Genomic DNA, 14220 nt, shown 5'->3' on the forward strand with positions numbered 1-14220 from the left:
GTGGTCTGGGCACAAGCTAAAAGTTTGTTTTACTTTGGGCCTAGAAAAGAACAAATCTTTCTTTGTCTCCCAATTTTGAACGAGGCCCAATATTTATTGGGCCTCATATGTTTCATATCCAAAGTTTGTTTGGATTTTGGAGGGAAACCCCCGGCACATTTCGAACTTAGACAGCAACCTCAAAAACAAAAAGGAACCAAACATTAAAATAAAAAATAAAAAAATGAAAATAAATTTTCTTTTTAGGGAAAGGACAGATAGTGGGAAATTCATTCAAATGAAAAAATTGAAATTAATTAAAAAATAGAGAAAATCCTATTCAACTTCATCGTTGTGCCCAAAGTGTGAACAGAGAATCAATCAGCAAATCAACAACCAACAACACAACCACCACCACAGAGAGACTCGGAGAAGGAGGAGCAATCAGCTATGTCGCAGGGCAGTGAAGGCGCAGGAGGTGCTGGTGGTGGTGGTGATGGCGGCGGGCTCGACTTTCAGCTACCGGAGGAGATCTTATCGGTAATACCGACCGATCCATACGATCAGCTGGATCTGGCGAGAAAGATCACATCCATGGCCATAGCCTCCAGAGTTTCCAAGCTCGAGTCGGAGATGGGGAAAATGAGGCAGAAACTCCAGGACAAAGATAGGCTTGTATTTGAGCTTGAGGAAAGGCTCTCGCGCCTCCAACATGCAAACCACGAGGCTGACTCCCGCTTGAGAATTGCCCTGGATGAGAATGTAAGGCTTAAGAACCCCCATCCCGTACTTTTTCATTTTGAAATTTTGGGAGTTGTATCAAATTTGTATTCTTTCTTGTTTTTTTATATGCGCTGTTTGGTTGCTACGAAGATTATGGAAAGGGAAGAGAAGGGAGGGAAATTAGTCATTTTTTGGGGGATTTTTGGGGGTTTCACTATAGTTGTCTTTTTCCCCTTTCAAATTAGCATCCAAGAAATGTGATACCTTATTCTGAATTTCATATATGGTCCTTATTTTTAGCTGTTTGGTTGCTGAGAAAATTGATAGGAATGAAAGAAAAGGAGAGAGTTCTGGGGGGAGATTGAGTGTTTTCCGCTGATACTGTTATGGTTGTTGTTTTTATTAATTGTTTTCGTTTAATTGAGTGGGATATGAGGGACTTAGGTTCAATGGGATTGAGTAGTTGGGTTAGGATACGGAATTGTGATTGTAGATCATATAAGAGTGAAATCTTTTAATTATAGTCTGGAGTCAGGAATCAAGAGTCAGTTGAGGGAGAACCATAAATGTTTGAAGATTGAAATGCTTTTCAATTAGAAAATTGAGAAGCTGGGGTGATGCTTGATGAATGTAGCACAGAAAGAGTGCAACCACTAAATTCTTAAGTTTGACGATACTACTTCTTCTTAGTTCATTACTATATAAACAAAATTTCTTCTTTTTCACTTTTGGCTCATAATAGAGAAAATAAAAGGAAGGCACTTTTCAGTAAAGTTTGATCTTCAGATAAATTTGGTAGGTTCTATGAAGTAGAAAGGAACTAATTTCTTTGTTCTTATATAAAAAAGAAAGGTAGCTTTTAATGTAAGCAATGGATAATAACATTGCGTTTTACTCCTCTTCTGCTACCATTTGATTAATTTTTCCTTCTGTACAACCTGACCAGGAGTTCTTATGAAAAAAAAAAAGACCTGCAGGAGTGATGAAAGCAAATTTTTATTTTAAAGTTGAACAGAATTGTCATATCGGTCTTCTTTATTTTTTGTTTTTTTGTTGTTGTGGATATTAGAGATAGTTGAATTAGGCTGAGCGACTGAAATTTGATAATTTATTTCTTTTCTAATAAACATGCACGTATGTTTCTTTCAATTTTGTTTATAAAAAATAAAGATTTACTAACATATTGCACATGGTTACATCAACTAGTTGTAACACTGTTCAACTAGGTGGAGGCATCTTCCTTTTGTCATTTACTTTCTGGAGTCTTTATGCAAAAAGAATAATAGTACTCAAGATTCAACTATTGTCTTTTCTTCTTAACTTCATGTCCTCATCAATGGATGGTGCATCACCTTTTGAGTTTCTTGTGAAAACAAACCTGCATTAATTATGGCTATGTTACATTCTTGTTGTTCATGAAGGTGAAGCTTTCCAAAGAACGAGATTCACTGGCAGTGACTGCAAAAAAGCTCAACCGTGACTTGGCAAAGGTGTGATTTGTTATTTGCTTTAAGTGGAAGAATTTTTTTCTTCGTTTTTCAAACTGTTCAAACAATTTATGCACAATTCTTGTTTGGAGATTGAAACACAAAAGTTTTTACACGTTGCAAGAGGAATTTGGGGATGCCTTTTGGTTTTTAGTTGTATTATTATTTTCCCTTTGTAAATGTAGTTTCATGGATGATATATTCTAGAATTTTTAGTACATTCTATGCGTAGAAATGAAAATGACATGACATTTTTTCCAGAATTAATGGGGAAGGCACTAATCACTCAGTGTTCCTTAATGGTGAATATATGTGCTAATCCATTTTTTTTTTCTCTTCAGATGAATTTGTTCTGTTTGAACTTGTGCAATGTGACATTTCAAAGTTTCCTTTCGTATCCTATCAATAACTTGTTTAGAGATGCAATATTAACTATTGTAGTTCTTCATTAACTTCAGTAGATTATGCCAATTACATGGTACAAGGCCTATGTGGTCCAGAAGTGTAGTAATAAATAATCTTGTCTCCTGCATACCTATGTTTGATTTAATCCTAATTCTGTGTTTTCAAATTATTATATTAATTAAACTGTTATAGGAATTCATATCAATAAAGATTGGATTCTTCGTGTTATGTGGCAATGCTTATATATGCTTTCTTTTATGGGTTCATACTCCACCTTGCCTCACAAACATGAGCTTGCAGGCCTCTAAAATGAAAAGAAAAGCTAGAATAATGTGCAGATAAACTGTTTGGCATACTATTGAGTAGCTGAAACTGACCAAATTTATGTTTACAACTGTATAGACGTCAGCGTTTCATGTTATTATTCTTATGACTATTCAACTCTTCCAGATCCATACGGATAAAACTCTAACCCAGCAAACTCATGATTATTTCCTTGTTTATTTTCCTCGTTTTGTTTATTTTTGTTGTTTTTGTATGGTTGCAATTTGTATCTATACTAAGGATGTTGCAAACTTATCTCTTCAACTTCTTTTCATTCGTGTAGCGTGTTGACCTAAGGAATGACAGTTTTTTTTCCTGTTGACAGTTGGAGACATTTAAGAGACAACTAATGCAGTCTCTAAATGATGATAATGCATCCGTGAGGACTTCAACTTTACTAATTATGGTTTTTAATATCTTTGAAAATCTAAGTTTGTTATTGTTCTTCCTCTCATGGAAGTTTGTTCTTGGATAATTTTTCTATGGCGAAACTAATTAACTATATTTTCCCTTTTATAGCCAACTGAAACTGTTGATATTGGCACATGTGACCAATCAGTTCCAAAGGCATATCCTGATAAGGGTACTGTTTCTTTGATTTTATCAAGTATTCTATAGTCTTTCTGTAATAAATTAATGATGTTTAGCAACTCTTTTTTTTTGGTGGCAATGGTCAGGGGTTCAAACTTTGCTTTTTATTATTTCCTTTGATTTGGTGGTCAATGTGCATTATTTCTGTCTGCTACAGATGAGGAGACAAATGGCTACACACTACAATATTCCTCAAGTGGTTCCACAGATAAGGGGAATACAACTGATGAAGGTATTTAAACTGGACCCTACTGTTCATGGATCTCTATCCTGCCTGTATAATACCTTGTAGAATAAGAAACAAACATTTAGAAGCATATTTTGTCATACATTAGAGGAGAACATATTTGTCATCGAATAATAAACTCACCATATGTTCCTAATCAGTATCCTTTCATCATATGCTCCTTCATATAATGATTGTACAGACACCTCTAACAGAGCTTCTCTACTGAACACTAATAACACCTTTTCATTTAAAGGTGAGAAATAAGAAAATAGCATAGTGCATTGAAACATCAAAAAGTTAGGTAGTGTCTCTGAGATAAATAATTCTACGGCACCAAATATTTTCGAGGGATTTCAATAACTTCACATCTTCCTCTACAAAAGAAGTGAATTTGATTTACCTTTAAGGTGATATCCCTGACTTGTGTGGCTAATATGGTTATTGTGTTGATATCCAAGTAATTAACTTCCGTAATGGTTTAGTTCAAATCTTGAATTAAAAGTAATAACAAGACAAAATACTCCCTCTCTCTGTCTCTCTCTTTGTCTCCTCTCTGTTGGTGATTTATGAAATGGTAATGAAGGGTTTTGTGATATTGAACCTCTTGAGTTTGTTTAGGGGGTACTGATTCATAATTTAGTCACTTTGGTGGTTGTTGCGATATTGAACCTTCTGGTTTCTCTGAGTGGGTGCTTGTCCATTAGTTAATAAATTTGCTAATCACTTGATTGATTCCCGCTATTTCTACTTTTATACTCTCTTTTTTTGTTTCTCGTAATTGAATTATGTCAATTTGTTACTATGAAGTTGCAGATTTAAATATCGTTCGTTTACTGAAAATCATGAAACCAAGTTAGTTCAGAGTAAGGGGGTTTTTATTTTATGATTAGAAACCTAATTGTTGGTTCACAGCCTTGAAGACTTCCGGGCAAAGATTTTCTGTGACTCCATATATCACACCGCGTCTTACTCCAACTGGAACTCCAAAGATTATTTCCACAAGTGGGTCACCTAGAGGGTATTCTGCTATTTCATCTCCTCTGCAATCCTCTGGTGCCACATCTCCCACAAAACCCCACTATGAAGGACGGACGTCACTGTCTTCATGGTACTCATCAAGCCAGCAGTCATCAGCAGCAAACTCTCCACCTCGCGGACGTCCACTTCCAGGTTTGGAATTCTATTAATTTCACTATTTTTCTTCCAAACCTAAATAGGAACTGCCGGTTCTCTGTGGCCTTTTTTTCCCTTTGCCCCAAATCATTATCTATCAAAAACCAACCCTGCCCATCTTCCTCCCCCCTCTTCAACGTAAAATTTTTATGTGTTTTCATTACAACAATGAGTTGTAGTTGATGACACTATATGAACACTCTCTTCTACTATTTAGTCTTTCGATACAACAAGTTAGTTGTAATTGATGACCCTATACAAACACTTTCTTCTCCTATTTTGAGTTACCTTTTAAAACTTTTCATCTTCTGCATTGCAAATTTGGTAGGGCGCACTCCTCGAATTGATGGAAAGGAGTTCTTTCGTCAAGCCAGGTTGGTGTAATTATTGCAATTCCAATACACTTTGATTGATTTGTTGCAATAGTAATGAGGCCCTTCATGGACTGATTTGAATTTGCTGCAATTTAGGAGTCGCCTGTCATATGAGCAGTTCAGTGCATTTCTGGCTAACATCAAGGAACTAAATGCTCATAAGCAAACCCGAGAGGTAAAACACTAGCGAATTGTTTGATTGAATGATTATTTGATGCAACTAAACATGTACCAGACCCATTGATTACCAAATTAGTGAATGGTTTGTATATATTGTTTTCCAGGAAACTCTAAGGAAAGCGGAAGAGATATTTGGGACTGATAACAAAGATCTTTATTTATCATTCCAAGGATTGCTTAACCGCAACATACACTAGAATTCAAAGCTTAGTTGCTGGGTACTTATAATAATCGGTATGTCCAACCTCTCTCTCTCTCTCTCTGCTTTCATATATGTGTTGTCGCATGCCAGCCATCTTTGCCCAAAATTTACATTATTGTTATGAGTCATGTGAGAATGGCATACCCCTCATGCCTTGAATTGACCTGAGAAACTGGAAATTGAAGGTGCAAGGATGGTCAGGAGGCCTTTTTATATGGGATAATAGCAAAAAACAATTCTCTTTGATTTTTATAATTTGTGAAATCCATAATTGACTGCATCGGATGGGTGTTATGCCTTTTGGAGTTTTCATAATTTTAAAAACATTTCACCTATGTTTATCCTTCTGAATTACCCCGAATGTTGAGTTCATCATCCCTGTCAATAGTACTGAACAATCAAGTTCTTTTTGACAGGTTGTGCAAAAGTTGTTCGCAGATCCTCTTTCTGTGTGTTAGGCTGTGGATTGAGCTTGTTCTCAGCTGCTTTGGTCCTTTGGATGGAAGGGCCATGGCTCGTTCTCCGTGGCATATCATTTTTTGAGATGTAATCAACATCAAGTTGAGTTTCAGCAAACTAGAGTAGGGTTTTGTAGGTTTCACAATGTCATAGAATGCAGGTATGCTGTGTAAATAATTGCTTTATTTTTCAGTCTACCTGCTTGATTGTTTAAGATGGAACTAAATTGACCTTACCTTTCTGCTTTTGTCAAATGAACCTTGGGACTTCTCCTCAATGCATCTCTCCCTCTTTCTCTCTCTTACACACACATAAATGTATGCATGTGGATTAACGCTAACTTTGCGAACATCCGGTAGCACTCAACAATGTTGAGGAGCATATTTACATGTTATCACACATGATAATAGTGAAACTCCCTATTTAGTTTTAGACCACCTATAGACGAGATTAGATTTTTTTTTTTTTTTTTTTTATAAAAAAAAATTGCAATATCTATGTAGTTTCTGTGGGTTTTTTTTAAATATATTAATTAGTTCATCTACTATGATAAACAAAATAAATATTTCATCTACCGTGCAAGTTGAGTCTCTGTTTTGTTCAATATATATGTATATATATTGAATAGTTCGCAACTGTCGACTGGAATGATGATCAGTGTAGAACATATGGTCCCTAATCAATGTGTACAGAAACCAGGAAAGAATCTTCTATGTTTTTCTGTCTCTTTGAACAGCTGTAGTGACCTTTGGATTATATCTGATTTCTCAAGAACATAGCATCTTACTTACACTCACATATTTTTTGTCTGCCGTGCATATTGTGTTATTTGCAATCAGATTTGAATGGTTCTCTCAAATTCATATTTTACAAGCATTGTGATAAGTGAATGTTAATTTTTGTCTTGCTCGAGTTAATCTTATGATCCGGGATTTACGAGATATCTTTTTCCCATCTGCATTCAGAAGTATTTTTGGATTTGAAACAAAATATCAGAAATTACATGGGAGATGAAAATCAAGCCTACTTGCTCTACCTGTTGGCTTCAACAATATCTTGTCATTGAATTGATTTCAAATTTTCTTCCCGACCAAAAAACAAAGAAGATTTCAAATTTGACCAAAGTACATGTGTATTCCTATTGATTGACTGCAAACCAAGCCTCCTCTCTTTTCATATCTTCTGGTTTGAAACATATCTTTCAAAAGAATATGAAGAAGAAGAAAATGTGGTGGCATTTGTACGAAGGAGGCCATGCTTAGCCTGGAAGAGGATTGGCCTGTTTGGTAAAGTCTGGACAAATCTGTGCAGGTGGATCTGGACTTAGCAAATAGAAACAAAATGGAACCAAGAATAAATCTTGAATGGTAAATGATGGGAAACACAAAAAAATGCTGTGGTGATCTTATGCTCCAAAAATCTGCCTAGATTCATTTTTCCAAGCAACATGCACGTTGTACCAACATGAACATGTCATGTTGGACGACCAGGGTCCAATTGGCCAATTAAATCTCATCTTTTTAGTTCTTGTTCTTTTTTTTTTTCTTTTTTTTTTTTTGGGTAACTCAAATATCTTCTGCATGATTGCTAATCATTGTTAATATCTTAATAATCCCATCTTCTTTTGATAGAAGTGGTACATGATTGCTAATTAATCTTCTTTCGATTTTACTAAGATGGATCATAAAGTTAATCATCTTTAGATGCCTCGTTGGCCCAACTTATAAGATAGCTTTTTGAAAACTGAAGATAAGATAGCTTTTAAGTTATAGCTTTCTCTTTAATTTGTAAGAGTTGTGCTACACAAACAATAATAAATAAATAAAACAGTTGGATCCAACAGGTCTTAGGTTCGTGGAGTAGCACATATCGAATCCACGTATATTATCAAAAGAAAAAAAAAACACATACAAATTTGGATATGTACCATTACCATAATAAAATAAGGGGTTGGCTTAAGATCATATATATCTGTGAGATTTTAGACAATACTGTATTGGATTTCATTCTCTCTTTGACAAGGTGAAAAGAACAGAAGTGAAGAACAGTTTTTCACATGCAAGTGGGTTTTAGGGGAGAGGCTATAGATGGCTGGCTGGTTGATGGGATGGGCAGGTTTACCAGAGGACCTGATGCTATGTACTAGCCTACAAAATCTTCAAATCTATCTCAATTTTTACTTTTTGTGGCAAATAGCCTCTGCTAGAGATAAATTTTGCACACATGAAGTGTACCCAAAAATGCTCCCTTACCTTAGTTTCAAGATAAAACAGGCCCCCAACTTGCGAGTCCTTTTGAAGGATCAAAATATTTGAATTGATACTGGAGTTGGTATGAAAGAAAGTAAAGCCAGGAATCTTTCAAAGATAACAAAAGATTGTGCAAAACCACCTTAAGAAATCATTTTGAACCAGATACCCTCCTTTTTTTTTAAAAACAGAACTCTCAGAAGAATAAAACAGAAGAGATAACAAAAGTGCTTCATTTCTGCTCGCATGACATTCTTCGTTGCTAAATTTCACCACCATCACCCCTTGCCAAATGTTTCAAAGTCGTGTAATACATGCATGGATGCTGTAAAATCACTATATATAATGCGTAATTAATACGACGCAAATCATTTTTTTGAGACTCATCTCACAATATCATTTCATGATCCGAACTGCTATTTTTTTGGTAGTGTTTTTATCGATTACTTCAAGTTGGTTTTGGCTGATTTATTACTACATCATAAAATTATATTGTGGGGTGAATCTGAAAAGGTAGTTACGTTCCTATTAAGTTATTCATGGCTTTGCTCAACCAAAAAAAGTTATACATGGCGTGTGTCATTTGAAACTTTTTGGAATTTCGATTCCTTTCTGTAAATCTTTTCTTTCTTTCTTATTAGTTTATAGGTTAGTTTCCAAGTTCCAACAACATAGGAAGAAATTAACTTATCATAAATAATTTGAATATGGTACTCGTGAGCTGGTAAGTTAGTCAATTCAGAAGAAACTACATGGTGTATGGTTCAGATTGGTTGGGTTCGAAGGATTAATTTTGATATATTATTTCTATTTTGGCTTTTACAATTAAAAAACCAATCCAATCCAATAAAAAATCATAAGAATCAATCCAATCAAAACTAATTCACTTTGAGATCCTGAGCTTCTGTATTTAACGATCATGCATTTTATTACATCTCGACTGTTTCAATAATCTAACGATTTAAAATATGACAAGTGAACGGCTAAATTAACATTGTTACGTTTATATAAAATTTTGGCTTTTACAATTAAAAAACCAATTCAATCCAATCAAAAAATCATAAGAATCAATCCAATCAAAAGAATCAAAAGAATCAATCCAATTAAAACTCATCTACTTTGAACACAGAGAAGACAAGAGAAGGTGGGTGACGAGCATTTGTGGCTGAAAATGATGAGATCGTAAATATCATGCAATGTCTATTCTCTACCAAAAACTAAGACACTTCTGGAACACATAATTTGTATTAGCATTGGTAGGATTGGCTGCACTTTTCATTTTTAAAACCTTAAACCAATAATTCCTCCAATCCAATGTGGACCTTGGCGTTGTTGCACAGCCAAAATGGGGCCAGCCATCTTTATAAATTCCCCAGTACTTAGGATAGGAGGTTGATATATACATATATATATATATGTATATATATTCCTTTCTCATCGTTTACATAAGGAGCAATAAATTTCTGCCATTTTACAGGGGATAAATTCTAGAAAACCTAGTCGCGTACGTATTCACATGCAAAATGCTAAAGAATTGTTTACCCAAAACAAGAAATAGAAAAACTATAAGAACCTTCCCATAAATGTGATGAGCAGAACATGTTCCATGCCCATGCATATTAAAACTAAGCTGCTTCCTAACTACGGGGGGCATTTGTCCTTGCGCACTACACATATCAACACAAACATATATTCGTACTACCTAGCTAGAGAGGCATTTGACAACGGAATCTAACCTAGTGTAAAATGCTCTTGACTTGCAGATCAATTATCTCAAGTTCGAACTCCTATAACACCTTGATTGTATATGTGTGTGAGAGAAAACCCCCTCCCCCTTTCTAACTTTAGAAAAAAGAAAAAGAAAACTAGAGCCGGTATATTTGACATTTAACCGACTCTGTATTTGATTAGACCAATGTTTTTTACCGAAGTTTGAGGCATATATGTTGTACTTGATTTGTTGAAGCAAAATCATATAATACAAGCCCATGTGTTAGATTCTTGGCCTATATAGTAGGCTAGTACTTTTGGGTGTACAGGCTGCTTTAAACAGTATAAGAATGGTATTCACATGAGGCCCTCTATTTTTCTCCTTTTCAGGTGTCTTCTTTCAACATCCTTTTTTGACCCTTATAAAACTAATTTTTTTAATTATATATTAATTATTTTTGGTAATCTTCTTAGTTTGTGTAATTAATTTTGTACATGGCATGCATGCTAGTTTTTGTAAGATTGTATTTGAAAACTCTCTTAAACCGAGTTTCTAGAAAGAACATATACAAGCTCAACTATTTATTAACACACACTAGCTAGAAACTAGTCTTAACAAAAATGCATATACAAACTTAAATAGTTTAACAACAAATATTTACGCGTTGACAGCCTCACAAAGCACTACGCTGGAGTGTGACAGTTAGTTTAGCTATTTTTGTCTAAGAAACACCACCCCAGTCAGTTGCCCGAAACAGTACGGGTAGAACAACTTGCCTAAAAGGCTAAAAGCCAGTGCACTATCCCCATTGCTATATATACTCAAAGCCTCACTAACACAAAGTGCCACATAACATAACTGACCCACAACCAGTTCCTTAGCCCCCACCAGCTAGCTTTAGCTCTCTCTTGTCCATGGATTCCCTTCCTCATCAATTCTACAATGACTATTCACTCCCTTGTGGTTTTTACGGCTACCCAACTCCGGAAATGGCCGGAGAAAATGGTTGTGGTTCGGTTTTCGGTGGAGCAATGTGGGGTGCTACTTGTGAAGAAAACTTGGTGCCATTTTGTAATGTTAGTAGTGCTGCAGTAAATTTTGATGTGATGTCACCGGAATCCGACATCTCTTCGTCTGTTATGGCGGCTTCGTTCCCGGAGCTACTTAAGATTTCGGAGGATCTTTCTGTGCCTGCTGCAGCTGCATTTTCAGATTATGGGAATATGGGGTTGCATGGACTTGCAGGGATTAATCAGAATTTTGGTGGAGAAATTAGCCAACCATATATGTGTGATCAGTTTGGGGAGGAATGTTGTACTGGTCTCAACATGTCAGATATTAAGCCGTTTGGCCTTGCTGGCCAAGAAAATTGGGTATGCTATTTTTAGCTAGCTCATCATATTGAGCTTTGCTTGCCATTTCGTTTGATCATTTAGTGTAGGATATGCAAAGGTGTTGTGCATATGGTTAATTAATTTTCATCAAGATATATTGATTGTTAAGTACAATTTTGTGTGCAGGGAATTCAAGGGAACCAGCAGGTGCCTACAATTGATCAAGATCAGTCTAATATGAAGGTGGGAAGGTATTCAGAAGAAGAAAGGAAAGAAAGGATTGGCAGATATTTGAAGAAAAGAAACCAAAGGAACTTCAACAAAACCATTAAGGTTTCTTTCTCATCCGCGATGTACTTGAACAATTACAACCCTTTTGCTATAGGTTATCGTTTATCAATCTAAATCTATAAAATACAGATCGGTAACGTTCTCTTGTCACACTGTATATCTGAACTACACATTTAAACGAAAAAACAATATAATCAATGATTCAGGTTCATATTACCTTACAATATAACTATCTTATACTCTATAGCATCTACGATGTTTTAGAGATATTCATTAATTGTGTTCATTGGCTATGTATGTACAGTATGCTTGTCGCAAAACCCTAGCTGATAGAAGGGTCCGAGTTCGTGGGAGATTTGCAAGGAACACTGAACTAAGTGATCAAGAAATAGCAGCAAAAAAGATTGACAGCAATCATACTTGCGAAGATCAGAGATCAGAAATGTGTTGTAGTAATGATGCCGTCCAGGTTTGTGCATGCAGATTAATCCAGGCATAAATTAAAATATAATCATGTAATTATGATATCATTTTGATATTAATGAATCATGTACATGGTTTAATTTACAGATGATGAAATATGACGAGGACGACTACTGGCTGCAAGAGGCTATGGGTCTAATGTACTTACCTTATGCCACCAGCTGATCATATGGTGCAGTTTAATTAGCTGCTTAATTAACTATATATTATATAGTCTAATTGAGATGTAATGAGAGACGTACGTACGGCACGCTTGTATTGTAAAAGTATGATCTAACAAGCTAGCTAATTAGTCTTTTGTACTTGTAAAATTAATTGGTCCATTGGTTTTAAGTTTAACTAGATCATGTTCTTCTAGATACTCTTCTGTGCTACAAATTAAGATGATTTTCATCATTAATTTACCGCTTACATAGATAGTGGTGGCTTGGAGAAGCTTGGAAATGCTGCGATGAGAGAACCATGCGTATCTACGTAGCTAGGGTGTTTGTAATTAGGAGGGTTTGTGATTTGATCAAAGAATAATTAAGGTTTCTTTTTATCCTTCACCATTTATCTAAAATGATTCTTCGGTATGAATGCCCGACACACTCCAACAGGCTTCTAATGAAATGACATATGACATCAACTTTCGTGTGGTGGTGTGGATCTCACCGTCTTAATCAATTGAAATGAGAATCCAATGGGATGATGACTTGCAGTTTGATTAATCTTATTTTTTTATTTTATAACAATGGATAAAAATCCAAATTCCAGACCATAAAAAACTCAAGAAATGACTAGATAAGGTTTGGCTCGAAGTAATCAAACTCGCGTAAGGGGCATACACACGGTCCTAATCAACAGACCTAATTTGTATCTGCATCAACAATTTTCACTTGAGAAAATACTGGTTGAAATTTTGGGGGAGGTAATAGACATTGATACGCAGGCACTACCGCTCCCATAGTGATGGTACTGCCAGCCAACAAAATATATGTTGTTGGCAATCTTACCTTGCTATACACACATTTGAAAACAAGTTACTTGATTAATGGATCAAAGTTAAAGTCTAGTGAAAAAAACAGTTTTTGTTGCCACAAGTGTCTGACAAAACAACACTTCTCTCTGTGTACATGTTAAGAGATACGTTGCAAAGTCATTCGTATGTGAAATTTTTTAATAATTAAGAAATTTCGTATAATAAGAGTTGTGTGCAGACGACCATGTTAAGAGATATGTTACAGACAATCATTCGTACGTGAAATTTTCTAATAATTAAGAAATTTCGTATAATAAGAGTTGTGTTACAGACAGTTCTCCGCACGTGAGAAATTTCATCGGGATGCATGCATGCCACATATATTATCCTTTGGTATAATATTGGCGAAGAAAGTTAGAATACTAGCTAGGACTAGCTAGTACATTTGCAAGGCCTATATTTATTGCGGCCTCAACCACTTTGTTATAACTATCAACTTCACCTAGTTAGAGCTTTTAGTAGTGGTGTTATTATCATGATAATAATATTCCCCACCAAATCTCAAAATGAATTATGATCATCACGTTCACTATATAGGGCTTCTAGTCATTCACCTTTGGATGTGTTAGTCATATATATAATATATTCTCATCGATCTGGAAGCTAACAAGAAGAAAATACAAAATCATGATGGCCTGGCATTTAGGTCAACTTGCCCAGCACCGCCGTAAAAGATGATTAAGTTGCATTCTGATGCATGGAAAGTGAGGTCACATATTTGACGACATAGTTTTTCAATTATTATTATTAACATTGATTTTAATCATGAATGCCCCGAAAATAATTGTCCACATTATTGTGGTTCCAAGTTTTTATCTCATCCTTTTTTTCCAAAATATTTTGGTTCTTTCATTTCATCCTCGTGGCAAATAATTTTTTTTTTTTTTAATACAAACGATAGTCTAAACTGTAAGTACATGTGGCAATTTCTGATACGACCTTATACACTACTCGAAACCTACATTGAAAATTAGTGGGTCAACCCACAAGATTAAAATTACAGAT

The 14220-nt window shown here is 35.3% G+C and overlaps 2 protein-coding genes across 2 annotated transcripts; both read left to right on the forward strand.

The window, feature by feature from the left end:
• LOC18780142 (uncharacterized protein At4g15545) lies at positions 26 to 6430 on the forward strand. The gene is made up of 10 exons (XM_007211983.2): positions 26 to 741; positions 2124 to 2192; positions 3244 to 3297; positions 3438 to 3501; positions 3667 to 3741; positions 4651 to 4908; positions 5240 to 5285; positions 5382 to 5460; positions 5570 to 5699; positions 6084 to 6430. The coding sequence occupies exons 1-9, from the start codon at positions 430 to 432 to the stop codon at positions 5660 to 5662; spliced, it is 1050 nt and encodes a 349-aa protein (XP_007212045.2). The 5' UTR covers positions 26 to 429; the 3' UTR covers positions 5663 to 5699; positions 6084 to 6430.
• Positions 10946 to 12688, forward strand: LOC18778815 (zinc finger protein CONSTANS-LIKE 3). Its single transcript, XM_007214675.2, has 4 exons — positions 10946 to 11459; positions 11607 to 11753; positions 12016 to 12180; positions 12282 to 12688. The coding sequence occupies exons 1-4, from the start codon at positions 11001 to 11003 to the stop codon at positions 12357 to 12359; spliced, it is 849 nt and encodes a 282-aa protein (XP_007214737.2). The 5' UTR covers positions 10946 to 11000; the 3' UTR covers positions 12360 to 12688.

Source organism: Prunus persica, chromosome G4 (assembly GCF_000346465.2).
Source record: "Prunus persica cultivar Lovell chromosome G4, Prunus_persica_NCBIv2, whole genome shotgun sequence".
NCBI lineage: Eukaryota > Viridiplantae > Streptophyta > Magnoliopsida > Rosales > Rosaceae > Prunus > Prunus persica.

Bases quoted from the DNA above. Each gene is read 5' to 3' on its own strand.
- LOC18780142 (XM_007211983.2), top strand. From the start codon at position 430: ATGTCGCAGGGCAGTGAAGGCGCAGGAGGTGCTGGTGGTGGTGGTGAT. The intron at 742-2,123 runs GTAAGGCTTAAG...TTGTTCATGAAG, and splicing joins GAATTGCCCTGGATGAGAAT to GTGAAGCTTTCCAAAGAACG. The intron at 4,909-5,239 runs GTTTGGAATTCT...CAAATTTGGTAG, and splicing joins TCGCGGACGTCCACTTCCAG to GGCGCACTCCTCGAATTGAT.
- LOC18778815 (XM_007214675.2), top strand. From the start codon at position 11,001: ATGGATTCCCTTCCTCATCAATTCTACAATGACTATTCACTCCCTTGT. The intron at 11,460-11,606 runs GTATGCTATTTT...TTTTGTGTGCAG, and splicing joins TTGCTGGCCAAGAAAATTGG to GGAATTCAAGGGAACCAGCA. The intron at 12,181-12,281 runs GTTTGTGCATGC...TTTAATTTACAG, and splicing joins GTAGTAATGATGCCGTCCAG to ATGATGAAATATGACGAGGA.